Source organism: Lytechinus pictus, chromosome 5 (genome assembly GCF_037042905.1).
Source record: "Lytechinus pictus isolate F3 Inbred chromosome 5, Lp3.0, whole genome shotgun sequence".
Classification (NCBI taxonomy): Eukaryota; Metazoa; Echinodermata; class Echinoidea; order Temnopleuroida; family Toxopneustidae; genus Lytechinus; species Lytechinus pictus.
In genome coordinates this window covers 6503005-6531003 of record NC_087249.1, presented here as the reverse complement: position 1 = coordinate 6531003, position 27999 = coordinate 6503005, and the positions used below count along the sequence as shown (strand labels likewise).

At 36.3% G+C, this 27999-nt stretch overlaps 2 protein-coding genes across 3 annotated transcripts; one reads left to right on the top strand and one right to left on the bottom strand.

The window, feature by feature from the left end:
* On the bottom strand, positions 1 to 17391 carry LOC129262498 (F-box/LRR-repeat protein 6-like). Of its 2 annotated transcripts, none has more exons than XM_064099704.1 (11): positions 16833 to 17391; positions 15087 to 15291; positions 13549 to 13914; positions 10805 to 10997; positions 9823 to 9954; positions 9154 to 9276; positions 8291 to 8455; positions 7742 to 7933; positions 6997 to 7086; positions 6107 to 6252; positions 1 to 5052 (listed from the first exon to the last, which is right to left on the bottom strand). In XM_064099704.1, the coding sequence occupies exons 2-11, from the start codon at positions 15269 to 15271 to the stop codon at positions 4899 to 4901; spliced, it is 1746 nt and encodes a 581-aa protein (XP_063955774.1). In that variant the 5' UTR covers positions 15272 to 15291; positions 16833 to 17391; the 3' UTR covers positions 1 to 4898. The 2 variants fall into 2 exon arrangements, with proteins under 2 accessions (XP_063955774.1, XP_063955775.1); XM_064099705.1 differs by having other exon boundaries at positions 16862 to 17326.
* Positions 17289 to 27943, top strand: LOC129262499 (protein mono-ADP-ribosyltransferase PARP16-like). Its single transcript, XM_054900626.2, has 6 exons — positions 17289 to 18305; positions 19636 to 19782; positions 22305 to 22508; positions 23035 to 23200; positions 23441 to 23588; positions 25212 to 27943. Exons 1-6 carry the CDS (start codon positions 18114 to 18116, stop codon positions 25360 to 25362), a joined length of 1008 nt encoding a protein of 335 aa, XP_054756601.2. The 5' UTR covers positions 17289 to 18113; the 3' UTR covers positions 25363 to 27943.
* The last annotated feature ends 56 nt before the right edge of the window (positions 27944 to 27999 follow it).

Sequence of the window (27999 nt, the reverse complement as noted above, 5' to 3'; positions counted from 1 at the left end):
GTGAATGGAATGACGCTGCATGCTCAACCATAGTCAAACTCGTAGAATCAACCCAGCCATGGCCATGCAACAATGCGCCCCTGCCGCGCTCCAGCAAGTAAGCACAAAGATTTACATGGTCAGTGTTTTGAACAAATCACGCATGTATTGAGTGTATTGCAGAAAATGTCCAAATTAACAAATAAAAGTGCGTTAAAAGGGTACAAAAGGTCAAACTTTCATCTTCTGGAAAATAATGAATAATGAAATTGGTTCCTCATTATGAGCTGGAAAAAATGGGACGGGAAACTCAACATCGAGTTTCATTGGCCTAATAAGCTGCCAAGATGAAGTCTCTGTTTGCAGGCTATGCATACCGGTATGTTACAGATTGTGAATGAACGATACAAGGTAAATTTCACTCATACACACTACCGGTAAGTGTCATGTTCAGAGGAAACTGAATTTTATAGTTGTTCGAGTTTTGTGTTTGCTAATTTTGCTGTATATGTCTGCATTTTCTTCAATCATTGACAAACTGACTAGTTTGAGTAGTTAGAAGATTGTAGTGGTTACAGATGATATATGTTATTGAGATATTTTTTATTTTGTGTTTTACTTTAAAACTTTTGAATTGATATCTGTCCGTTTTTTTTATTTGCAATACAAGTGGATGATACAAGTGCAACAGGAAAAAATAAGGGCGGTGGGAACATGATCTAATGGCAAAGAAATCAGGCTTCACAATGTTTCTTTACTCCATTCAGGAAAAAAATGTTAAGGGCTAAATTGGCCAGATTTTGTTTCTCAAATTGGCCACAGCAATATATCTACTTTCTGGACTTTATGAAACAGTGTTATCTTTTTTTAAAAGTGGTATTAAAGTAACAGACCGCGGGCTGAGGTGCTTTTTTCTTTCGTTTCATGCCTTAAACTATGTATCTAGCTATAGCAATTATTGATATGTGTAAAAAATCATTTTAAAATCATATGTCGAACAAAACTTGCATGTTTTCTGAAAAAAAAAGAAAAAAAAAAAACCATTCAAAAGTGCCGAGATTTTCTAAATTCATCTGTGAAAACAACCAATCACAATACCGTACTCATAGTGTGATCTGCGGACTGACTAGCTAATAACCAATCATGCTCTTTGTTTCATACGCAAGTACCTCCGGGCCCTGTGCGCCGCTCGCATATAGCTGTTCGCAGGCTAAAATCATGGCAACCTCGTCTGACACTGATTCAAGTGCTCGAGTCCACGGAATCCATTTTTTGTTCCATTCATGTAACAAACATTAGGAGTGAATTGTTATCATTTAGGGATAAAAGTAATCAGAAATGTACAGAGTGTGCGGCTAAGTGGATCAGCCTGGGAGTGAAGAGAGCAAAGTTGCCAAGAAGTTTCTTGACCACTTACACAGAAGTGAAGGCATGGGACAGGTCATCTCTGTCTGTAATGGCATGGTCATCGAGGAAAGTTGGTTTACTAATGGTATGCATGGTGACGTTATACCCCACGCGACACTAGCAACTGTAACAAACTCGGGCAAGCCAGAGCACGATCACAATTTTGTCTTTGCCAGCTCACGTGTATTGTCTATGACGTTTACTTGCTGCGGATAATCAACAATTTATTCTTTGCTCGTATCTTGTTTGTGATGGTGTCAACCTCGAGTTCAAACCAAAGTTAAAGCAAGGCAATGAAGGATTGGAAAATTAAGGGATTAATTGAGTATTGTGGGACAGAGGTGTAAGCACAAGCGGCTAAAACAAGGAGAAACTTGCGACTGCCGTATCCGATTTGGCTTTGACTGTCGATCCAGACCTCTCCCGACACTGGGCGATCACTGCAGGAGAAGCTTGCTTGAGCAGGGTGCTCGTTCTGAGATCAGACCAAGCTCACCAGCTTTACCAGTAACTTAAAAAATATCCAAGACTTTGGTCTATTTGACATCTTCAATTATCTCATCCTCAACCGGACTGACTATGATAGGGAAAAGCTTAAGGGATACAAGTCATTTGATGACTACCATTTTGTATGTGTTTGTAACATTGACCAAATGTTGAGCAGTCGCATGTATTTGACATGTAAAATTATTCATTTCTTGCCTGATTATGCTTACAATTATGAAAAATTAAACGTAGAGAGAGTCAATCTGACAAAGATTCACTTTAAAAGATTTACTTAACATCCAATCCAAATATAGTAATGTGATAAACCTTTTCATTTTCTCTTTATTATTCTCTAGGCTGACCTTAGAATTCTACGACACAATACCGCAGCAAGATGAAACGGCATCATTCCAGTATGATAATCACATGATGTCTAGGCAGGTGGCAACCATTACCGGTGCTTCGGACAAAGTGCTTACGCCATCAGAAATTGCGAAGAGCATGGTTTTGACCGAGGAGGAAGTAAACGATATAGAGGAGCATACGAGAGGACAGGCCGGGAATCAAATGTGGCATGACCTGCGCAAGTGCAGACTGATGGCTTCAAACTTCAAAGCAATAGTGTCATCAGAAATTGCAAAGAGCATGGTTTTGACCAAGGAGGAGGCAGACGATATAGAGGAGCATATGAGAGGACAGGCCGGTAATAAAATGTGGCATGACCTGCGCAAGTGCAGACTGATGGCTTCAACCTTCAAAGCAATAGTGTCATCGAAGAAAGAGGATGGTGGGTCACTCGCCGCCAGGCTTGTGGAGGGAGGTGCCCTGGAGTTTGAGCCGGCAGCTATCGAATGGGGGCGGAAGATCAAAAGAGAAGGTGGCGGTTGAGTACTATTCACGGGTAATGAGACGGTCACATCGACAACACAAGGTGAGGCAGAGTGGTCTGTGTCTGCTTCCTCAGAAAGCGTACATTGGAGCATCACCGGAGGAGTGTCAACATGCAGATTTGCATCGCGTCCGGACAAAAAGCCGGTTGAAGTAAAATGCCCATACAGTGAGCGAGATACTCATCCAAAGGATGCAGCGAGGAAACAGTGGATGCAGTGTTGATCCAGATGGGGAGCTGTCAATGAACTCTTCATGCCAGTACTTTGCCCTGATTGAATAGCAATTTCCATCTGGGTAATTTGATATTCAGTAGGGCTTAGACAATATGGTATTTCTGTGCCGATTACAATGGCGATACAATTTTACCGATTTTTTTTTCAGTAGGAGCCATTGGTTTACCCGACCCACTACATCTGCAGCGCATCATTGAGTGAATCACACCATATTCTATAAGACTATAAAAGTTCTTGACTTTCGTTTGTACTTGCCTGTAGAAAAACTGAGAGTTACTGCATGAGTAGCAAAAATGGGCCGTCAAAACAGTCTTATTTTTAAGGGCTTTACCAATAATCTGATCGGACACGCAATACTTTGTGCATGTGCCAATGTGTTACCAATTCACAGTACAACTTAATTGTTATGTGTAAACTCCTGAAAACATTGGGCAAGAAAGCCCAATCAAAGCAGAATTCCAACAGAATCTAAAATAACAATGTCATACATGTAGTTGCCTTCCTTCTATAAGTTATTCATATATGTCTTGTAAATTTTTCATTGTAGGTGAGAAAGTCTGACAATTATAGAAAATGCATGCATGAAAGTTACAGTGCATGTAGGCTGCCATGTTTTTGAGTTTGGTGGAAAATAAGAGCCTGGAAATGGTGAGTATATTGGTGCCACTTTGAAAATTGTGTTTTTGTGGTGTGTCTACACCAATGCTTTATGATGTCAATGTTGTATTATAATATTTGAAATAATAAGTTTCTGGGAATCAGTGTTTTTGTGGAGTATGTACATCAATGGAAATTGCTTTACGATGTCAATGTTGCACAGAACTTGAGTTTGGTTTCTGGGAAGCGGTGTTTCTGTGGTTTACATACTACACTAATGTAAACTGCTTTACAAAGCTAATGTTGTGAAGAAGAACTTGAAGTTTGGTTTCTGGAAATTATCTCACATATCAATATACAGTCACTGCAGGAAAATATCTCACATTAGAAATTGTTCTACAGTAAAATCATTCATTTTAATTTGAGAATAATTGACACATACATGTATTCTAATAATAGCATCCAAACATGAAAAAGTTCCCTACCACTTTTAGCCATTTAGAAAATACTTCCTCAAAAAAGAAGAAGAAGCAAATCCATTCAAATCTTTGGTCCAACATTGTACCAATGCTTCCTGGCTATCCGAGTAATTATCTCTGTGATCTTTGACCCCCAAATCTTTTCGATCATTGTCACTTCAATATGCATACTTGGGCCATTTTGGAAATTGCTGACTCAAATGTATTTTATGAGAAAAATGATCTGTGACTTTGACCTTGATACCCCCAACTAATGAGACCTTTTTCACTCCATCACTCCAATATCTATATTTTGTAGTTGTTTATATGTATAACATATTTACATCCAAAGGAACTGTTGTTGCGCTAGCGCCATGAGCGTATCTGGACGGTGTGTGCACTCAATAAATAAGATCACTATTATTATTATGCATACTGACCCATATTCTAAGATGTCCTGTCAAATGGTTACTTAAAGCAGGATGACAATGATGACAGAAACAGGGTATATGGATCAAGTGATTGCTGACCCAAGGCACCACCTATAATGGACATGCATTATGAAAGAGATCATCTGTGAAAGACATCTGAAAGGGGCATATTTTGCCCCAGCATAAGGCATTGGAAGGGTTAATATTTCAGCCCTAGTTGGAGACATTGCAAGGAGGCACTGTTTTATTTTTGGATTTTTTTCAGGAAGGAACTCTACTGAAAGATACTCCCATTCTACAGCACACATTATTGTATCATGTTCAAGAGATTAACGACAGATCTCTTTATTTCCATTTTACCCATTTGCACTCTTTGTCCCGCTGGGAGGTTGACAGTAATCATCGTAGCACGCACCCTACTCATCTTCATCAGACACAGTGACATTCTGAAGTTCTTTGCGTAATTTCCTGAGACTCTTGCCTTCATAGCAGTGCTTGTATCCTCTTGGCAGACTTCGACAAGATGTGAGATTGATAGATTCTAAGGCGGTGCACCGTCTCATGATGGATCTAATATAACATTTAAAAAAAAGAAACAAAAATATATATTTTAATATACAGTGGTGCTAAAAACCCACTAGAAAATGAACATCTTTAAAAGTGTTAAAATTTTTCCATCTTTTAGATATTTATTTGCGAAGTTAGTTGATAGAATATTACATTCAATGTATTTTGCTTCTCTGGGCTCGCCGGACGTTGTAGCATTGTTGTCTACGTTCAACACTCAGCATGAAGGAGTGCATTTTCTGGTGGGGTTCACTAACTTTTTAGCACCAATGTATATGCCCGATAATAAGAGTCTTGACAACCCCATCCGATTGCTGGGATTTCAACATGTACTTCCATACAGCTTTTCTGCAATTTATAAACAGAGATGGTGGAGGGGGATGCTGGCTGAATCAGCTGCTACACTTCAGATCATTTTTTAATTTCAACGTGACACATGCACTATTCTTCTAGCTTATGCTTCCATTGACTCCATTTTTGGCAGAGCATTTCTGGCCCCATTTTTGGCACAATAATTTTGTGCTCAAATCAAATAAAACGTCCATCGACTCTTCCTCCCCCTTCCATCCCTCTATCCCCTTGTAATATATTTATATAATATTGACTGGCCTTGAGGGGAACATCAAATATATTGCACGCAATAGAATCATAATGGCCCTGAGTCTTTAATATATATTTTGCATTATTGTTCTTTTAAGGGCAATATATTTGATGTTTCCTGAAAGAAGAGCTAGTCAATACTTTTATCATCATCGAAATCAGACATCTAGAGCAAAATCAAGAAAATCTAAATATTTGAGCCTTTCAGAATATGATTCTATTTTATTCATGTTGAGCAGGCTGTGTCTGTGCTGCGCAGATCAATATGACACATATCTCTTTCTCAGATACCCGGATGTGAGACCAGCGAATAAAGACCAAGGAAAATACAAATAATACACCTATGCCTTCCCGATATCTATAAAATCTAGGGCAATACGATTTTGTAAATTACCAGCTCAGATGTCTGATAGAGTAATAATGGCAAATATTGGATCTCCCACCGAAGAATGTTTACCTGAGGCCACTGATGGTTACGCTGGTTCCACTGAGGTTCAGGGTTGTGAGCTGATGGCAGGACGATACGGCAAGCATGACTTCATCCTGGTCACGTTCTACATAGTTTGTCCAAGACATGTCCAGCTCGATAAGACTATGGTTCCACTGAACAGATCAAACATCACAGAATGATATCACAATCAAATAGTCAATGGTCACTCATTGAGCGAAACAATGCTATATACTGTACTTTAGCTATGTAATTTTACTTTGTAATGAGATTGTAAATTGGCCCTTTCTGCTCTGCTGCTGGCCAATGTTTATGTGTATATAACAACAAATAATAATAGTAGTAGTAATAATAATATTAATAATGGATGTTCTCTTTCAGGTTTCAGAAAAAATTAGCCAGAAAGTTCCTTGTATCTCAAGGTAATTTATATTTTATATTTTGGGATCGATCTTTTAAAGTCTTGCAACAGATTAAAATCAAGTTAAAAATAAATTCAAGTAAAAGTTGATCTTAAAAAATGTAATAAAGAGATATAAATTGAGATCAACTCTAATTTAGAGTTTGAATTGAAACTCTCGCAAGTCTGTGTAAAATAGAGCCCTGGACAGTTAAAAATGGGTCACTCATACCTTTGACGAAAAAAAATTGAATCTGAATTTGCAATATAGTAAAAAAAAATATATAAAAAAAACAATGAAATACAAATAACAAATTATCTAAATATCATCTCATATCTGATGATATGTCTAATGCCCTTTTGTGAGTGTAAATTGGTTTTATATTAGACAAGGACAGGACTATGCAATGTTGATGAAAATAAATGAGAAATAATACAAAATGAAAGCAAGTTAATACATTTTTTATCTGTCCAATGTACATAAATAGAAGCAGCTTACCTTGGGCAAGATCCCAGTACCAAATCCTTCAGAATTCGTCAGGGAACATCGAGATATATACAAGTGCTCAAGGTTTTCAACAATGAGGTTCTGTAATGAAAAAAAAAAACAAGAATAGGAAATGGGGACAAATTCAAAATGGAGGATTGGACTCCCCTCTTGCCTCCTCTCCCAACATACAATACAGAAAAATTCAAAAATCAACCAAGATCCTAGGGGTAAATTGCCAAGTCGTCTACTGCCAATTCGTCCACTCACCACATGGTCTACTTTCACTTAGTCTAATACCATTCCGTCCATCAACATTTCGTCTAACAACCATTTGGTCCAATCATCACTTCGTCTAATCACCATTTTGTCTATGACCATTTCATTTCATAACCAGTTGGTCTAATATCCAATTCATTTTCATTCATTTTGCACAATTTAACACTTAGTCCAATTAGACCAAATGGTATATGGACTTAATGGCTATTGGACCAACTGGTTATTATTAGACGGAATGGCATTAGACTAAATGAAGGTAGACAATGTGGTGAATGGACGAACTGATGGTAGACCAAATGAAAGTAGAAGAGTTGGCATTAGACAAATTGGAAATAAACCGATCCTGAGTACCCATCTGAAAAATTTTGGCCATCAAGTAAAATATTATCTATTCAACATGAAAGCTGGCAACATTATCTCTTTGCCTCCCCATCCCCGCCTAACCCCCAAACCCTGACAAAATATATAGACATTCTACCTGTAATGTTTGAAGTCTGATCAAGGCACAACCTCGGAGGTCGAGTAACTTGAGGTTTGGGGAGTTATTCAGAACTCTACGAAGGAACTCATCCCCTGGACCTAGGTTGGTAGGCAATACCACCTGACATGCTACGTTATCGGCTACTGCTAAACTCAGCTCTCTAAGTTTGATGAATCCTTCTGCTTCTCTCTGTATTAAAAAGAAAACATCATGATTACCTATGGGCCAAAGGAAGAACCAATCACATATAAAGTTATCATGAAGACGTGCATAAAACTGTTTTCACAAAATATTGCTAAACTTTAAAAATTCTATAACTTTGTTATTTCTTATCAGATTTTGATGAAATTTTCAGCATTTTACTCAATGATTTTTACTCTATTTATATTAGTTATAACGATTTTAAGCCCGGAGTACTGCTTTAATTATGGTCATGACAGTGAAAATGAAAGTGAAGTGAGGGCGGTGATGATGATGATGATATCAATGATGCTGATAACATTAAAAGTGCTAATAACAGTGTTGCTACTGATAATGATTATATACCTGTGCTTTAGCCGATGCATTAGCGGGTTGAACTCTCACCCCTGCCAATCTCAAGATCTCCAGGAGTGGACAACCTTTCTGCATCTCTTCAACTGGTAGCGTCAAACACTCAATGGTCACAACACAATTTGATAGGTCCAGCAGACAGAGATTGTGGCAATATGACTAGACAGAGAGGAAAACAGTGATTAATATCATCTTTTTAAATCGAATGTCTTGAATTCAGAAGAAGCACATTGTGTTCACGAGCAATTTTTGTTTACATTCAGTAAATCCAAGAAAAATGCCATAGATTTCGTGATTGATGGTAAATTTGACATTATTGTAAAATTGACATTGACATATTTCAATGGAAACCTTAACTTTGATTGACTGCCATGCTCTCTTACATGTACCATACCTTATGGTTACTGTAATTGGGAATCTTTTAAAAGGTGTTCAGATCACAAATGCAATCTCTGACTATACAGCTCTGATCTTTTATCTATGTCTAGTTCTTGAGGACGAGCTGTGACATAGACCAAGACCCTGTAACATAAAACATACAATTGATTGTAAATTATGAGCAACTGTAAGCATATAGCAAATCATGTTACTGCCGGGCATGATGGCATTCCGAAATCCTGCCAGATTCAATCGCTCTAATGCTGCAGTCACATTTCCCCTATGGCGGCCGGACGGCGATTAAAAAACAGCAGTTTTATTCATTTTCATTCAAATCACCTATATGAAGCTGTTACAAAAAATGTCAAAACAGCTTTTTTCGACTCGCCATATGCCCAGCATGGGAAAATGTGACTGCACCATAAATCTCCAGATCAAAAAGCAAAAATAAATGTCAATTCATAGTTTCGTCTGCTTACCTTAATTGAGGCCATTAATTGTGATGAACTAATGATAGAACAACCAGCTAATTGAAATTCTTCTAATGTGCTTCCTTTCTCCTTTAATAAATCCCTCAGACTAGGAGACGAAGCCAAGGAGCTCTGAAAAAAATGATACCCAATAAATATTGTCTTAATTTCTAGATATCAGTCAGCATCATCAACATTTTTTCATTATTGAAGTCTGCAATGGGTTAATTATAATTCTAGTCTGTAATATTGTTGGATACAATTTTAATAGGACACAATTTCTTTGAAACAGCTGTTTAGGTAGCTTAAAGATGTTGTTGATGATTGAAAAATGAAAATCATCAATAATGACAATTATTTCTGTTAGCCCAAGTAAGAGACAATACCAAGGGAAGTTAAAAAAAATAGAAGGGGGGAGGGGGAATCAGGTTACGGGATATGGCTGCTAAATGGAATAGTCTAGGAAAGTGATTGAGCCTATGTGACATTGATGACACAAAATTGTACACACAATTTGTTTCATTCAAACTCTCTACATTCACATTGCTCTGTGATCACTACCTTGGGCACATTGCATAAAACTTTTGCCATAAAAAACTCTACAATGCAACGAGCCCCTTATTTTGTATTGAAATAATATCATCACATTACTTGTCACATGAAAATGATAAGCCTTACCCCGGTAAAACCAAGATCCAGTTCTTTGAGGTTAGAACAGTGATCCTTGATGGCACATAGTGAACGATTGGTCAGTTTGGCACACCATTGAATGCTGATGTTCTGGACGTCTGAACATGCTTCCATTAAGGCCTATATGTCAAAGGTCAAAATGAAGAACAGACAGCTGTAGTAGATGTTTATGATTCATCAATGTGCTAATAAAAAACATTTTCTTCAATGCAGCTAAACCTTGGTGGTCTGTTCTTAAATTATTCTTAAATTACACAGGACTTGGGTTTAGATGTTCAAGGCCATGCCCTTTGATGACCAATTGATTGGCCTCAATGCCTCTCTCATTTGCCTTGGATATTCTTTAGCACCTTTTGACCCCCCCCCCCCCCCATTTTGGATGTACTGTAAGAATGAAAAGTGGCCTTGCCCTATGAATACTGAAATTTAAGACCTGGGCCCCGTTGAATAAAAGTAACCATTACCATAACTTAGCCATCAAACGGTAATTACTACGGAATCATTGATTCTGATTGGCTGTTGATCAGCGTTACCATGACTTAACAGATAAATAGGCAGCCTGCGCTGTTATGTGCCAAAGTCTGGGTAAAATTAACCCTTAAATATGAACAAAGTCTGACTACATTTCATAAGATTTCAATACTGGTAAATACGTAGGCAACAGGTAGGGGGATTAAATTGTTTAAAAAAAAGAGTTTTGGATTGCCGTTTCTAAGTTTTATACTTTTATAATTCATAAGGAGAGCCTTTCCTCACTTGTATAATAATGTAACAATTGGTAGAGTAATAAAGCCCAGTTAAGTGTTAGATTAGATGGTAAACTTAACATTATCAGCCGAACTTAGAATCTTACCTCAATCATAACCTGTTTTTACCTTATGTCTTCCAAAAAAAAAAGACACAGGAGCAAATGATTGGTTACCATAATTTCTTCATCCAAAAGAAGGACTGAAAGAAAATTTTTGCTCACCACAAAACTCCTGTCTGTTAATTTTGTCCATGAATTGAGGTTGATTGTTTTGAGCTGCAGTGGGATTCTGTTGGCAGTCAACCATTCTAGTGTGGTATCGGTAGCTTTCACCCGCCCGTTGTCAAGGGCAACGTGATGCCACAAACAGGATGCCTGGGATGCTTCTCTCCACAAACGACACACCCTGGATACTCTGAAAGACAAAGGTCAAAGGTAACACGTATGTTAATAATTCTATTTGAGAAAAGGTCAAAGCCCAAATGTCACACTAACGTTGATAATATTTCTTTGATAGCAAGTGCATCCCTTTGTTTTATTAGAAAAGATATAAAATCCTTCTTTTCATAAACAGTACTTACCTCATGGACTTCATGTAACAGATTTAGGGACAGTGATTTTCCGCAATCGCGGAAAATGGACAGAATTCACGGAAATGGCCTTTTGAACAGAAAGTGGCATTTAAAACGGAAAATCACAGAAAACATGTTTTTCCTCAGAATACACAGAACAGCAACAGAAATTACTCCAAAATCTCAACAAAATATGAATATTAAATGGCCACAAAACACGATCTCACTTCACTACAATCATGACAATCCACACATCGTGACTGCTCTTGACTCCATCACACTCGATCGTACCCAAGGGCCGGCGGCGGGGTCGGCCGTATCGAAAACATTCACATGCACACATCGTACAAAACGGTCGTGTTGCTGCCCTCTACGTTTGAAGATGTAACAGCACGATATTCCGGTCTTAAAATCCAAAATGGCGGATAGGCCAAAGCCGTTGACTGCTCAAAACGATGTCCAAAAACCCCCAAAATTATCGATAAAATTTCATTCAACCGTAAAATAATGCTAATAATGTGAAAGATGAGGATGTATTCATGTTAAATGTGTTTTTCAAAATATATTGTGTACCCCCTGCCGCATAGATCCGATTAGAGCGGATTCTACTGAGTTGTTGGTACAGTGGCAGATACAAATTTTGACCAGCGCGAGTGTTGTGATATTGCTACTGAATGGGTAAACGGAATTGTCACTTTTTCATGTACACAAAGTCTATGGGGAAACGGAATTTCTGTTTTCTGACATGCTGAAATGGAATTTAAGATTTTCTGAAACGGAAAGGCAATTTTTTAAACGGATAATCACTTTCCCTACAGATATTTGCACTTGGAGATGAGGCAATTGAAGCAACCAAGTACGCTGGAATCAATAGTATTGCTGATTGCAAGGTTTGACAAGTTCAATTAAATCGGGAGAGTCTTCCATGAAGGTAATCACACATAGGTTGGTATGCCAAGTGCCCCTTCATACTTATATGACATGATAGTTGACTCGATGGGGTTTAGGCATACAAGTGAACATTTATTCTAGGCACCATCAATATACATGTATACAAGCCTGAATTTAAAGGTCAAGTCCAGCCCAGAAAAATGTTGATTTGAATTAAAAGAGAAAAATCAAACCAGCACAATGCTGAAAATTTCATCAAAATAGGATGTAAAATAAGAAAATTATGACATTTTAAAGTTTCGCTATTAAAAAAAACAACAGTGATATGCACAACTCAGTGACATCAAATGAGACAGTCGATGATGTCCCTCACTCACTATTTCTTTTGTGTTTTATTGTTTGAATTATACAATATTTCATTTTTTTACAGATTTGACAATAAGGACCAACTTGACTGATCCATATAGTATTACACAATGCTAATTCCACATGTTCAGGGAGGAATTAATCGTTGTTTCACTTGACAATGAGAAAATTTGAATATTTTATATTTCATATAATAAAATACAAAAGAAATAGTGAGTGGATGACGTCATCAGTCTCATTTGCATACCGACCAGGATAACTGTTTTGTGAAATTAAGCGAAACTTTAAAATGTCATAACTTCCTTAGTTTAAATCCGATTTTGATGAAATTTTCAGTGTTATGCTTGTTGGATTTTCCTCTTTTTATTCAAATCAACTTTTTGTTGGGGTGGACTTGTCCTTTAGTAACAGGATAATTTCTCCAGGTGATATTTATGACACATGGTAAACAAGATCATGGACATACATGTACTTGAACTTATTGGGTGTTGTTGGACATGTGCAAGGGTAGCTGTCAACCTGAATCTAAACATTATCCATCATCTTGAGGTCAGATAATTAAATACAGAAGAGCCAAACAGCAAAACACAATATGTACTGTTTGAGAGTTACTAAGGACTTTACATAACTAGTGACCTATTCTTGGGGTGACACGATATTTTCTCCCGTGATAATTGCTCTGGTCTTAATATCTCAGAGGGCATAGCGTTAGAGTAAGGGATAAAATAAGAGTCTCTGGTTCAGAATAGTGTAAAGGTAAGGATAAAGACATTTAGCTTTGGAGGTAAGGTTTTATGTTTGACTTAACCTGCATAGGAGCAATTGTAACAAGAGCATATGTCATAGAACCAGGTTGGTATGCCAAGTGCCCATTCATACTGGTTGATAATTTACTAACAACTTTACATATAACTGGTGACATGTTCTAGGGTAATAAATCAGATTGTCAATCATTTCAATTCTCATCAACAAGTAGCCCATGAAATAAAAGAAATACCCCCCATTCAGTAATCACCCCCACTGTAAAAAGAACATCCCGACCCTAAATTTGAATAAAAAACAAAAACTAACACTACTTCCTACCCTGCTAGTGCTAGCTACAGAACTTACAAGGTGTTACCCTCAGCATTTACTTACCGGCAAAGAAGTGGAACAACGCCTGTCTCCCGAACAGCAAACAACAGTATCTTCTCCAAAACAATCACAGGAAGTCTCTGACCCCACATGTCATCTCCTTCCCCAATGGTAGTATCCCCAGCGGGTCCCAGATCTGTTCTTCTCTTGACTGTCTTCCCAACACACGTTTCTCTTTCTGATGGTGAACGGGATTTAGCTGTCCTTTTGCTTTTCTTCCTCTTTGTTTTCTCTTTCCCTTTCATAGAATTTCTAGAAGACTTTGCTATCTTTGGTTCCTCTCGCTTTGTTCTCATATTGCCTTTGGGTGTCTTTGATTTTTGCTTACGTTTCCTGGATGATGTCCCTTCTTCCGTTGTGTCACTGCCACTGCCATTGTCAAAAGAGAAGTGGGATAATTAAAATTATAACTTGAATGATTCACAGTTAACAATGGATTACAATCATTGAACTGACATGTCATGGTCCCAACACTATACACCAATCATACTTGTAGATGCTAAAACTGTCTGATAAAATGCTGACAGGATCATGGAATGAAAACCAATCCTTCCGTCAACTGGTAAAACTGAAATCATGATGAAGATCATTTGCTAAATCATTAAAATACTGACAGAGTCAACGTTGTTGAAATTTTCTCTGTTGTGCCTAGATTCCACTTTGCTCTGTCCTGTTCATGTTACCTACGGTTCAATTTACATTTTGAAAGATTACTCTCTCCATTGGTATAAAGCATAACATGAATTACCCTGTAAAATGTAAATTACCATTTATCACTCTAAAAACAACTTTAATTGCCAGGTAAACAAATCAAAGGCACAAGTTTTCATTTCATTTCCATCAAAATTAGATATTCACTATCAAAGATAGAGACAGCGAGAAAATTGAAAGATCTTTATGAAGAGCTGTCTAGTCTTGTCTTTCTGTTAATGCCCACAATCACCATATTGATTGTTATGGCATATGAACGTCAATATTGACTTGACTTGAATCTTGCCGGGGACCGGCAAATGCAATACACCAAGTGAACACCCTACTCTTTGATGAATAGTGTATTGGTTTTAACGTGCATAGGGAAGGTGCATACATGTAGCTGCAATATGGCAATAATAGTATAGATCTAGTGATAATAAAATATCAAAATGGATGTGAGATTATGACATAACAAATTAACATTAAAATTAATTAATGTTGATTTATACAATGTACAATGTCATTTCAGTCCTTTAGTTACGGATGGTTTACCAATTTGGCTTTAAAACCACTGTGTGGCACGTACTATACAAAGTCTAGCAATTAAAGGGACTTACTCAACATTTATTATATAAATCAGGGGCTGCGGAAGGGGGGGGGGGCTGGGTTTGCTTCAGCCCCCCCCCAACTTTTTTCCAAAACCGTGTACAAAAACGTAAAAATTACCATAGGATTGTGACTTTTTGCATGGTCAGTCCCCCACTTTGAAAACCGTTCCGCGGCCCCTGTAAACCATGTGCATTTCACTGTTGGATAAAAATGTGGAGTTTAATAGACTACATAATCACCTATCAGAGCTTCTGGGCATGTCCTCTACCATTGGGATGAGATCTTGTCCTGGCTCGTAGTCCGAGTCATCAGCGTCATCGTCCTCCTCATCAGGCCATTCATCGCCCTTACGAGGGGTGAAGGAAAAGAGCATGTTCCTACTTGGTAGACCCAAGATCCCTTTCGGCATCCGCTTCTTTGGCATCCTGGAAGAGAGTGTTTATTCTACAGGAAGGTGAAAAAAAAAATGAAAGAAAAGAACAGATTGAATGCATGAAACAATTTGTTTTTAGAAATTATCAAATTTAAATGTTAAAGAGAAATTCCAGTTTTGGTAACGATCTAAAAATGACTTTTTACAGAATCTAATATAATGACCACCCAAGTGTCTGTTTGTATGAATAAAAAATATGTGCCAAAGGATTCTGGAAGAAATTGTGTAATTGCTGAGAAATAAGCAAAATAAGCGCGGATTCGGTCACTTCCGTCGGGTCTTTATTTTAGCAATAATAATACACTGTCCCACGTGTGCCTGTCTGTGTTGGTGATCTTCAGTGTGAACATTTTTCAGCGTAGATTTCAAGATTTCACAAAGTTCAGTTTATGTAACTGTACCAGATCGAGATCCTCGATGATATACTGACAATTAAGCCTTGTTTTACAGACTTTCTCATGAAATCAGTGTTTACTGCAAATACTGGAATTTCTCTTTAACTGTTAAAATATAATTCTCCTCAAAGGCTAAAACTCAAGACAAAACATCACATCAGAGAGTTCAGACATCGACAAAACAGACAAGAATTTTTACAATCTGACAATCAGATGTGCAGACATAGGTCTAGATCTATCTAGATTCTACTACTAGGCCTACCCTAGCATGCCTAGATCCACAATATTATTAGATCTGGCCTATCTCGTACTAGACAGATGGCAACCGTCTGTTTCGAGGAGTTTTTTAACATTTTAATTTTTTTTTATTTCTCCACATACACAGACGGCTCGTGATCGTGCAGCCGCCATTAGGGGGTTGACAATGCAAATGTTTTGGTGCATTTCAGGCCAAAACAGAATACGGTAATAATCTTCATTTTGGTAGTTCTTTTTATATATTTTTTAATGAAATAGACAAAAATCAATGAGCCCCGTTGGGGGGACTTTGCATTGTCAACCCCCTAATAATGGTGGCTGCACGATAGCGAGCCGTCTGTGTACGAGGAGAAATATAATAAAATTGAAAAATGTTTTTAAAAACTCCTTGAAATAGACGGCTGCCGGCCCGGCTGTCTACCCTGTACAGATTGAGTTAGAACTTCGGTCTCTGTAAATTGGTGAGAGGAGCCAACGAGTTCAGCAGAACAAATATCAGAGACCAAAGTTTTTGGTCTAATGACTAATCTCGTACAGGCTTGTAATTTTTGTATGTCCCAAAGCACTTCCTGTTTGGACAAATCAAAATGGCAAAAGTAAACCAAAACCAGAGGTCACAAGTTCAAGCTCTTCACAGGACGATCCCGGTTGGAACTTAGGAGCAAATTTTTTAGTCAAAGAGTAATTTCTGACTGGAACAAACTGCCTACAGAAGTAGTGGAAGCAAAATCAGTGGAAATGTTTAAACATCGTTTGGATAAATTTTGGTGGGGGGAAAGATTTAAAACCTCCATTTCTCAACGCACGTAAAGTCTCACAAGTTTAAACTGTCTAGATAATCGTCAATTACTGGAAGTTAAGATCGGAAAACCTACAGGAGAAGTCCTTCATTTCCGTACCTGATGTGATGTGATGTGATGTGATGTACCTTTCTCCTGGCCCAGAGCAGAGGCAGTGCAGTCGGGAGTGCAGTGTTGTTCTCCTCTCGGCTCCCAACAGCCCAAGGGCAAGGCCAAATATCTCTGATTCAGTATTGTCTGATGACTTGCTAAGTTGCTAGTGCTACGACGTCTAACGACTTAACGTAATACTATTACTAGTCTGGATCTGGATCTGGATGTACTATCACTGCTGCTGGACCAATTAATATTTAGACTCAGAGATCTAATTTGAGCTTGGTCTTGATTGAATCCATCCATCAATCTTATTCTTAATCAGAGCTTGCTAGACAATGTCCATTTGCTGTGAGAATCTATGGAGAAAGCGAGTAAATTTACGTTAATAAATGCATAATTGCAGCTTGTGGTGCAATCTCTGTATCCGCCGGCCGCCGATCAGTAGTCCAGTACAGTGACAGTGTAGATATCTAACGTTAGCTTATAGACGGATGCATATGCATGCGCCACGCGGCGTCTACGCTATACCGGTACTAGCCGCGCCAAAAACCATACCACATTCTCATTCGCATGGTCAATTAAGAGTTTTATGGAAAGCAGCGCGTTTCACCTGTATTTATTTGAATTAATATTATTTCATTTTTACTTGGGTATAATGATTTGGAAGAATTATAATTAAAAATATTATTCAAAGTTAAAGGTGTACAATGATTTTGTTTCTTTGTAAGCCTTTTTCAGTATTATTATTAAATTTTACCTCATTATGTTATGATTCCAAAGTAGCGTTCCATAAAGCAAGATCTCCGAATTTAGGGAAATTCCCGAAATTTAATGGATAATAAATCAATTTCAATTGAGGAAAAGTCCAGCTAAATTTTGTAAAAAGAGCAGTTCATGCGCCAGCCTCCAACTCCAGCAGTAACAAATCATATCTAGCTAGTTTGTGGGATTTTGTCTGCAGAACACGTCAACAACAATCCTCAACTTGATCGCTGAGCTGAGCCAAATAAGTGCATTCAATTTCAATACCGGTAATAATAATACTACTAGTGACGTGTCCATAACTTTTGCACAGCCACGGCGCAGCCACAGCTCAGGCGCAGGCCAGCCTGCTGCAGAAGCCAGAAGCTCAATTACTTAGGAATCAGTGTCGGTGTTTATCTTTTATGTCATGTGTCGTCGACAAAGCTCTAGCTCTCCCATATCCTCATGGATGCCATCTCACTGTTGAGAACTTAATTAAAATTCTAAACTAAGTAAGATTAAGAACAAGTGAAAGTCAAAATGGGGGAGATTGATACACAATTACAAACGAGTGTAGTGGAGCTTGTGAAAAGTGATGTTCTTGCAGCAGATTTGAGATGGAGCTTATTTATTGGAGCATTGGACAGCTACCGGCATGACAGTGTTCTGAGGCCATATCCACCGGGCCCTCATCTACTTACACCAGACGGGGAAAAGGATTTCAATGCATTGGTAATATTAAACTTAAAAAAGCCTCAAAATATATACTTATCTGCATCTTTAGACTTTATCTTTGATTCAGCAAAATATTAGGATTGGCACATCATGTGTAATCTTTGAAGTTGGAGAGCACGCTACGCTTGGTCCTGTGGAGTGGCTCAAAGTATTGATTTAAATTTGATTCGCTTTTTAAAGAGTCCAAGGATAATGAATTTACTGTTCTACAATTATGAGGATAATTTTAAAAATGAATATGGATTATACAATGCTCCCCACTAACTTTTTTTTCTTGGTGGCCTGATCAGTCCACAAAAACCATAAAAAAAGCAAATATGGTGGCCCTTGAACAATAGAAAACATTACAATTTATCAAAACTTTCGTAGCCCAACCATGCTACCAAGTGTGGGCTTTTACAGATTTTTTTGTTGTTGCTCCAGACCACCGGGGCCACTGCTAATGTTGAGTCCTGGATAATGCCCTGATTTGTAATTTACTCTTTGCTTGATTGAGTTGTGTACCATGATTGATGCAGAATCTTGTTATTGATGTTCAATCAAATATCATTCCAAAAATTGAGTAATTATATATATATATATATATATATATCACAGTAATAGTACAAAATATCAATGAAATAAACATTCAATTTACTCAAATAAGAGTATATATATATGTAAATCAACTTACTTCTCTATACTTCAAAATCAAACTTTCTTCTGCAGGTACAAGTATCCTTATCCAACAACAAACAGAAGGAATGCCCTTGCTACTGCCAGTGTCATGAGTCACTGGACTCTCTCCCAAGCTAACAATAAAAGTGGAATGGTGCACATCAAATTACAAAAGAATCCCTAAAGGGGGTACATGAATTGGCATTAGTGCTACCCCTAAAAAGGCGGGAAAGAATTAGCTAATTAGCAGAGAGGGAAAGAGCAAAGGCAAAGTTGGTAGATATAATGTGAAACATAGATTCATTATATACATTATATTAAAATGCTACATGTACTGAAATGAAATGTAGTATCCTTTTAACTAGATATTTTTTAAAGAAAAATTATTCAAGAAAAAAAAAAACAATTTACAACATCAGCTGCCGTCCATTTCACCATAAAATAATCTGCAGAATAGTAACTACCAAGAGAAGTTGGCTTAGCAGACAATATCCCAGAAAGTTTTAAAATTTAATAGGCCTATACATTATAATTGATCACTTTGATGTCAACCAAATGAAATTCCCTAATTGGTATAAATTCAAGTTCATTGTTGAGTTTTAAATAGGATCTGGATAACTAAAATTGTTTAAACTATTTTCGTTACTTCTGTTCTGGTATTCTTTCTTAGAAATCTGTTGCTGGGCGGATCCCTAACATGAAGATGATATTAGAGGGAAGAGGATTGAGTGGTATGCAGCAAGAGGAATGGGACCTTCTAAAGTGGGTCCTGGAACCAAATATCTTCTCTGTGAAATCAGTAGATGTAGAGAAAAAGGTGAGGATATCTACTATGTGTACCATTCAAGTTCAAGATCAAGTTTTTATTTTCATTCCTATCAATAACATTACAAATACAAATCAGACATACATCATAATATATATAAACAAATACAAATGAAATATGGTTATAAATGATTACAAATCAACTACAATTTCCAAAATAGCTTTAACAAAATCTTGTATGGAAATGAGGGGATCCACTAAAAAGCATTGCTTGTAGAGCGTGGCTCCCCTAAAATAACATATCAAACAATAGAAAATTGGGGACTCATTCACATGCGTAGGCGTAAGAAAATATCATTATTTTCATAATAAATATTTGAATTAAAAATTATTTGATTTATGCACCAATTAACAAACAGATTAGCTTTGAAAGTATATTCTGTCATTGGCCAGCAACGTTGTTAATCTTTGAATATACAGTATGTTCATTTCATTCACTGTCCAATAGTGCAATTATCTAATTTCATTTTTTTTAGGGGGGGAGGGCAGTTGTATCTTTTGAGCAGTATTTTTTGACGGATTGAATGATTGACTGTGAAGTTGATGAAGTATCAAATAAATGAACAAATTCAGAAATGTAATGGAATATGGTGGTGCCAACATTGAGGCCTGTATTTTCACTTTCTATCTCTTTCTATCATGTAATATCAAGTTGACAGTAAACCTATTCAATCAACTAATTCAAATGATATCTGTTGATATCAAATGATATCTAAACCTATTGTGATTAGGTCATTTATTTCAAACATGAATAGTTTGATAAATACAACTGAAATGCGAGGGTTGGTTTAGTATTGGTTTAATAACTATCATTTAAAATTTTCATTACTTTTTATCATCATCACTACTATTATTAAAACTATAAGTATCATTAGTGTTGTTTTTGTTATTGTTATTATGATTATTATCATTGTTATCATTATTATCATTATTTTTATTATTATTATTATTAATATTCTCATCATCATTATTACTGGTAGTGGTAGTAGTAGAAGTAGTAGTAGTAGTAGTAGTAATAGTAGTAGAAGTAGTAGTAGTAGTACTGGTAGTAATATAGTAATAGTAGTAGTAGGAGTTAGTAGTAATAGTAGTAGTAGTAGTAGTAGTAGTAGTAGTAGTAGTTAGTAGTAGTAGTAGTAGTAGTAATAATAATAGTAGTAGTAGTAGTAGTAGTAGTAGTAGTAGTAGTAATAGTAGTAGTAGTTAGTGATAGTAGTAGTAGTATTACTACTACTACTAGTAGCAATTTAGTAGTGGTAGTGGTGGTGGTGGTAGTAGTAGTAGTAGTAGTAGTAGTAGTAGTAGTAGTAGTAGTAGTAGTAGTACTACTACTACTACTACTACTACTACTACTACTACTACTACTACTACTACTACTACTACTACTACTTCTACTACTACTACTACTACTACTACTACTACAACTACTACAACTAGTACCACTAATACTACTACTACTACTATTAGTACTAGTAGCAATTTAGTAGTGGTAGTGGTAGTAGTAGTAGTAGTAGTACTAGTAGCAATTTAGTAGTGGTTGTAGTAGTAGTAGTAGTAGTAATAGTAGTAGTAATAGAAATAGTAGTACTAGTAGTAGAAATAGTAGTAGTAGTACTACTACTACTAGAAGCATTGCTTCTAGTAGTAGTACTACTACTACTACTATTAGTACTAGAAGCAATTTAGTAGTGGTAGTGGTAGTAGTAGTAGTAGTAGTAGTACTAGTAGCAATTTAGTAGTGGTTGTAGTAGTAGTAGTAGTAATAGTAGTAGTAATAGAAATAGTAGTACTAGTAGTAGAAATAGTAGTAGTAGTACTACTACTACTAGAAGCAATTTAGTAGTGGTAGTGGTAGTAGTAGTAGTAGTAGTAGTAGTAGTAGTAGTAGTAGTAGTAGTAGTAGTACTAGTAGCAATTTAGTAGTGGTAGTGGTGGTAGTACTACTACTATTACTTCTACTACTACTACTTCTACTACTTCTACTACTACTACTACTACTACTACCACTACTACTACTACTATTAGTACTAGTAGCAATTTAGTAGTGGTAGTGGTAGTAGTATTAGTAGTACAGTAGTATAGTACTAGTAGCAATTTAGTAGTGGTAGTAGTAGTAGTAGTAGTAGTAGTAGTAGTAGTAGTAGTAGTAGTAGTAGTAGTAGTAGTAGTAGTAATAGTAGTAGTAGAAATAGTAGTAGTAGTAGTAGTACTACTACTACTACTAGTAGCAATTTAGTAGTGGTAGTGGTGGTAGTAGTAGTAGTAGTAGTAGTAGTAGTAGTAGTAGTAGTAGTAGTAGTAGTAGTAGTAGTAGTAGTAGTAGTAGTAGTAGTAGTAGTACTTCTACTACTACTATTAGTAGTAGCAATTTAGTAGTGGTAGTACATGTAGTAAGAGGAGGATAAATTGATGTTCTTGATGATCTTGGTAGAGGTCTTCAAGTAAAAAAAAAAAGTTTTAATGAGATAATTAAAATAAAGTGTAATAATTCATCTCCGTAAAACATTGCTTCAGTACCGTGCTATTCAAGATTTGACCGGTGCAGCAAGCTACGAGGTGAAACCAAGCTTTATCTTTGAAGTGGAGTACCATTCTGCTGCAGGTGACAGGTTCAAGACCCTGAGTGAAGAGTACGATGTACTCTATGCCTACCATGGCAGTAGATGGGATAACTTTCATTCCATCACAAGCAATGGCCTTCATGCACATATGAGCAAGGTGAGATAGATATGCTCCTGAAAAGCCTTTGTCACTGGCGTAAATACAAGTGGCGAACCTATTGTTTCGGTGGGGGGGGGGGAGATGATCTATTGTTTCATTCCCCCACTTGAAAAGTATGATGTCATGGATTTACGCCAATGGCTTTTGTCAAAGTGTCATTACAGGGGCATAGGTACTAGGGTGGGGGCTTCTGTTTAACACTCCTCATTTTTCATTTTTATTTTTTTCTCCTCTATTTGAAATGTGAAAATGAAGAATGAGGAGTGTCAAACAGACGGGTATTTACCCCTGTTATTTAAATGAGAGAAAAAAGTGCCCCTTTTTTAGTTCATTGCTTTGCCTTATCAAATTACTCTGGCATCGACCTTAATCATATTACACTAATTATTACATTCCATTATAGGTATCTGGTACTTAAATTAATTTATCCCTTATAGTGTTTATTCATGCTGCTTTCTATTAAAAGTAATAGATTCATTGGCCAGGATCTTTCATGAGAATAACATGACTCTTCTCATTTCAGAACACTCTGTATGGTGAGGGCACCTATTTATCCAGTGACCTGGCAGTATCCTTACCGTACAGCCCAGCAGGAAGGGGCTGGTCCCGGAGTCTAATCGGTAGCACTCTTAGCTGTGTTGCTGTATGTGCAATGCTGGATCATCCCGGTGTCAAATGCCAGGTCAAAGGTTAGTGAAATGAGAATTACATCTGATAAATTCTTCATCAAACTCTAGCTGCTTAATTCTAATTTCATAAAATTTTGGCTGTTTATAGCAGGTTGAAAGAGAACAAAAATAAATGTTTCATGTTCTGGAGTTGAAAACTTCCAAATTGGTGTTTCAAACTAGGTTTTAATGTTTAAAGAAAAGTGCAGTGATTAAATCCTTTTTATCATTTGTTGATTAAATTTTCCTTTTTATTAACAGATACCCAGAGCAATCCGTCCCCTTCAAGATCTCACGCTCCAGACAGTTTAGGCGGAGCTGTGCCTGAGAGATATTACGTAGTGACAAATAGTGAAACAGTCCAAATCAAGTACTTACTGATCTTTGCTGACAAAAAGGTGTCTCAAGGGTAAGTTATTTGCTATATAAGCAAAGGCAGCAATGCTTGGGAATTGCTCAGTATCTTCAGAAAGTTATCTCAAACAACTTTAGTATTATTGTATCCCCCGAACATAGTTCGGATCGTCGCGCCGCCGCGTCCGCCGCAGAGATTTCCTTGTGAGCGCTCTATCAGCTGCATTTCTTCTCCGATCATTTTCAAATTTAGCATGAAGGTAGAGTATGGTATAGCAAAGCCGTGTCTTGATTTTGGTGTGGGCGGAGACTTTGTTGCCATGGTAACAAGAGTTTTTGCGGAAATAGCAGAGATGTTTTTGTGAACGCTCTACTAGCTGCATTTCTTTTCCGATCATCTTCAAATTTGTCATGAAGGTCCATTATGGTAAAGCAAAGCCGCCTAATGATTTTGGAGTGGGTGGAGACATGGTTGCCATGGTAACAAGAGTTTTTGTGGAAATAGCAGAGATTTCCTTGTGAGTGCTCTACTGGCTGCATTTCTTCTCCAATTATCTTCAAATTTGTCATGAAGGTCCATTATGGTAAAGCAAAGCCGCCTAATGATTTTGGAGTGGGTGGAGACATGGTTGCCATAGTAACCATATTTTTGTGGAGAATTTGGTAAAACCTGTAACTTCTGCTTTTTTTCAGTTTGTCATAACAGTTGGCACACAGAAGCAATATTAGAAGGTGAAGCGAAGATGCCTATCATTTTTGGTGGGGGGTCTTAGGGTTAGGTTTACCAAATATATCCAGATTACTCTATAATTGTATTCCCCAACAGGTGATACTGGACAATACTTTAGGTTCTGCAGAGTCACGCTGCTGTGTCATATTATTGTCATCAAATTTCGTACCCAAAGGCAAAATGTGGGCAGGGTCATTGTCGCCATGATAATTGTATTAATTTGTCAAATTTCTGTGTGAGCTCTATATATCGCAATGACGGATGACGTTGTGGGTTCGGGGGATACATGTGCTCGGCCGCACGACCCGCCGAGCATCTCTAGTTATTATTTGTCAATAGAGATGACCCAAATTATTCTTTCTTTTTTTAGCAGTGCGATGAATCATCAGTTGTCCTAAATTATGTATTTTGGCAAAGATATTTCTACAAATTATTTTGAATTTTTGGCACAAAAGGTATTTTTGCTGATTTATATATTTACATTTACGGAAAAATCACACGGATTGTATATCTCCTTCATTTTGGTGACCAATCTTGTTTTAATATGAGGTACCTGTACACCATACTTTTACAAAAATTGTTGACATTTTCTAATCCTTTCATTATGTTGGTTAGAATATAAAGCAAATTTTGCCTAACACCTCGTTTATTTGACTTTTATTATTTCATTTTGCTAGTACAATGTATTCTCTAATTTTGGATTTTTTTAAATTTCTTTTTATTTGTTGCTTTGCTAGTACAGAAGTCTTCATTATTGGACAAGGACCTAAAATATCTTTATCTACTTTATCTGCTATGGAATTAATGATTTAGAGAAAATTTCAATTTTGGGGCTCACCTGCTTAACTCACAATTTTCCTTGAAATTTGTGAATCTACATTAAATAGAAGGGCTTTGTGGTTTTGCATTATTTCTTCTTTGATCTTCTTTTTATTTTCACTTACTTAGGTCATCTACAAGAGTGTCGCATCGTCAGAGATGGATACGAGAACACCTTTTCTCTCTACTCCTAGTTGGATACATTATAGTGCTTGTCTTAGTTAGTTTTGTTAACTCCAGATCGTTTCAAAGTATGTGGCGACGATATGTTAATTCTTGATGAAGGCCTATGTGTATAGCTTCGGACAGATTAAAAAAAACCTACATGCACATTGCACATAGAGATAAAGAGAGGTCATAACAAGTGAAAAAAAGAGCTTTTACTGTGGCCCCAGTAGTGACCCTTAGACAAATTGGGTCTTTAGCACCAAAATTGGAGCTGTTATTCTTATGGGCACAAGATTTTTACTGCAGCTGGCCGGGCCTGTGGCAGGAAGAATTGTCCCAAGTCAGTCTCAAATTAAATTGTAACTTGACTATTTTTGAGCGGCACATTAGGGACTCGCGTACAACTTGTGTGGTCGTATTTATACACAACTCCTTTTGTGACAAATCTAATGAGGGTGTTTGAAGATAGGAATTGACTGATAAGTTATCAGGCAAAGACTGAATTGTCCAATATTTACCATAGTAATTGCGGTGGTTGGAAACATGAATGAAGATCAAATTATTGAGTGTGACTTGTATTGTTGAGGTTAAGATGTGTAGAGGCTGCAGAAATTGTAATCTTCCATACTCATTGTTGAAACCCATTTTTTCTTGATATATTTTTTCATGCATAGCATAATAAAGTTGAATGGTATTTTCGTTGTGAAATGCACAGGAAACAGGTGAGATTAGAATATAAAGAAAACATTTTGATTAGTTTGATTGCAATTGAAAAATAAACATTGTCATTTTTATCTAAAATAATTTTAGCCTTGCCTTTGTTTGACCTGTACACTGAAATCCTGAATATGTGCCTTTTATTTTTCCCCTCATTGTTTTATTTTGAATTTGTTCTAATTAGAAGAAAAAGAAGAATCAATGCTATTAAATAAATCATTTCCTGAAGTCATTTTCTTTTCCTTTTTGATCAATTACATGTTAGTGTTTTAGGAAATTATTTTTTATAGCTTAGTCACATTTTTCTTTAAAAAACATTAGTAATTAATACAAATTAGAAATATTCAGCATATACTGAGTGTACAGTTTATAATTTTCAAATTATATATAGGTAACTGATTTAATTTTCTAATTTTCAGATGTTTCTTTGAAATCTATAGTAACTAATCTATGAATTTATTTTTTATTTTTTTCTAGTTTTGATTTTTTCATATAATTAGAATTAGTTATTGTTATTTTTCTTTTGTAAACAAAAGCTATTCCAACCAATGTAGATCTTTATATTTTGTTATTTTTACCTGTTGTCATGTTGAGCAGGATTGCAAATTGCCAAGTAATTTCAAATCACAATATATTGTGCTGTTTTGATATATGATGGGCTTTTTTAATTCTTAAATCACTATCATATTGTAGAATAAAAAAAATGAAAATGGGTAGAAAAAATGTGCGCATTTATGAAAAATAAAGCTTTTATATTTCTATGGTTGGAAAATACAAAAGTGTACGGTCTGAATTTAATGCATGCCAGTATATATTGGGTAACCTATAAAGGGGATTTATTTTCCTTTCTTTTCTTGCATGGCACTTGTTCCAACTCTAAAAATTGATTACCCAAAACAAATCTGAACCCACATCCCCCAAAGATCGAACAATAGAGGGATGTAATTGACCCAATAAAAATCTGAAAAAAGAAGAAATGGTTATTTTAGAAAAGGATGGGGGCCTGTTGCCCCCATTCCCCCTGGATCCACATCAGTACTGTAATTGTCGAAAAGTTATTTGCCAGTCAAACTTGCTTATTTCAAGTCTTCTGGGCATAAAGAAATACATGTAGCTTGGACTGTGCGTGTTCAAAATATAGTGTTGATGTACACAATAGGAAAAAAAGAGTAGATGTTCAACTAGTGGACACTATAGACAACGATTGTATTATCTTGTTAAGGTCAAGTCCACCCAGAAAAAAGTTGATTTAAATAAATAGAGAAAAATCAAACATGAATAGCGCTGAAAACTTCATCAAAATCGGATGTAATATAAGAAAGTTATGACATTTTAAAGTTTCGCTTATTTTTCACAAAACAGATCTATGCTCAACTCAGTGATATGCAAATAAGAGAGTTGATGATGTCACTCACTCACTATTTCTTTTGTGTTTTATTGTTTGAATTATACAATATTTCAATTTTACGAATTTGAAAATTAGGACCCCCTTGCTTGAACCACAAAATGTTAAAATAATGGAATTCCACGTGTTCAGGGAGGAATGAAACTTGTTTCATATGACAATGACAAATATTTCATTTCATATTTCATATAATAAAATACAAAAGAAATAGTGAGTGGGTGATGTCATCGGTCCCCTCATTTGCATACCGAACAGGATGTGCATAACTGTTTTGAGAAATTAGGCAAAACTCAAAATTGTTTATAACTTTCTTATTTTACATCTGATTTTGATGAAATTTTCAGTGTTATGCTTGTTTGATTTTTCTCTTTCTATTAAATTAAGCTCTTTGTTGGGGGTGGACTTGTCCTTTAATTAACAATATTTATTAACATTGAGTGATTGTACATGTAGACCAAATTTATGAAGTTGTATTTTTAAAAAATTATGAAATTTTATGTATTTGAATATTATTTGTCTTCCACTATTTAAAAGAAATACCTGTACTAACAATAAAATGTTTGAAGTTTAATAGTTGTCTTTCATTTGAAGTTTGTGCATCATTAACATGTATCAGAAGATGTGAGA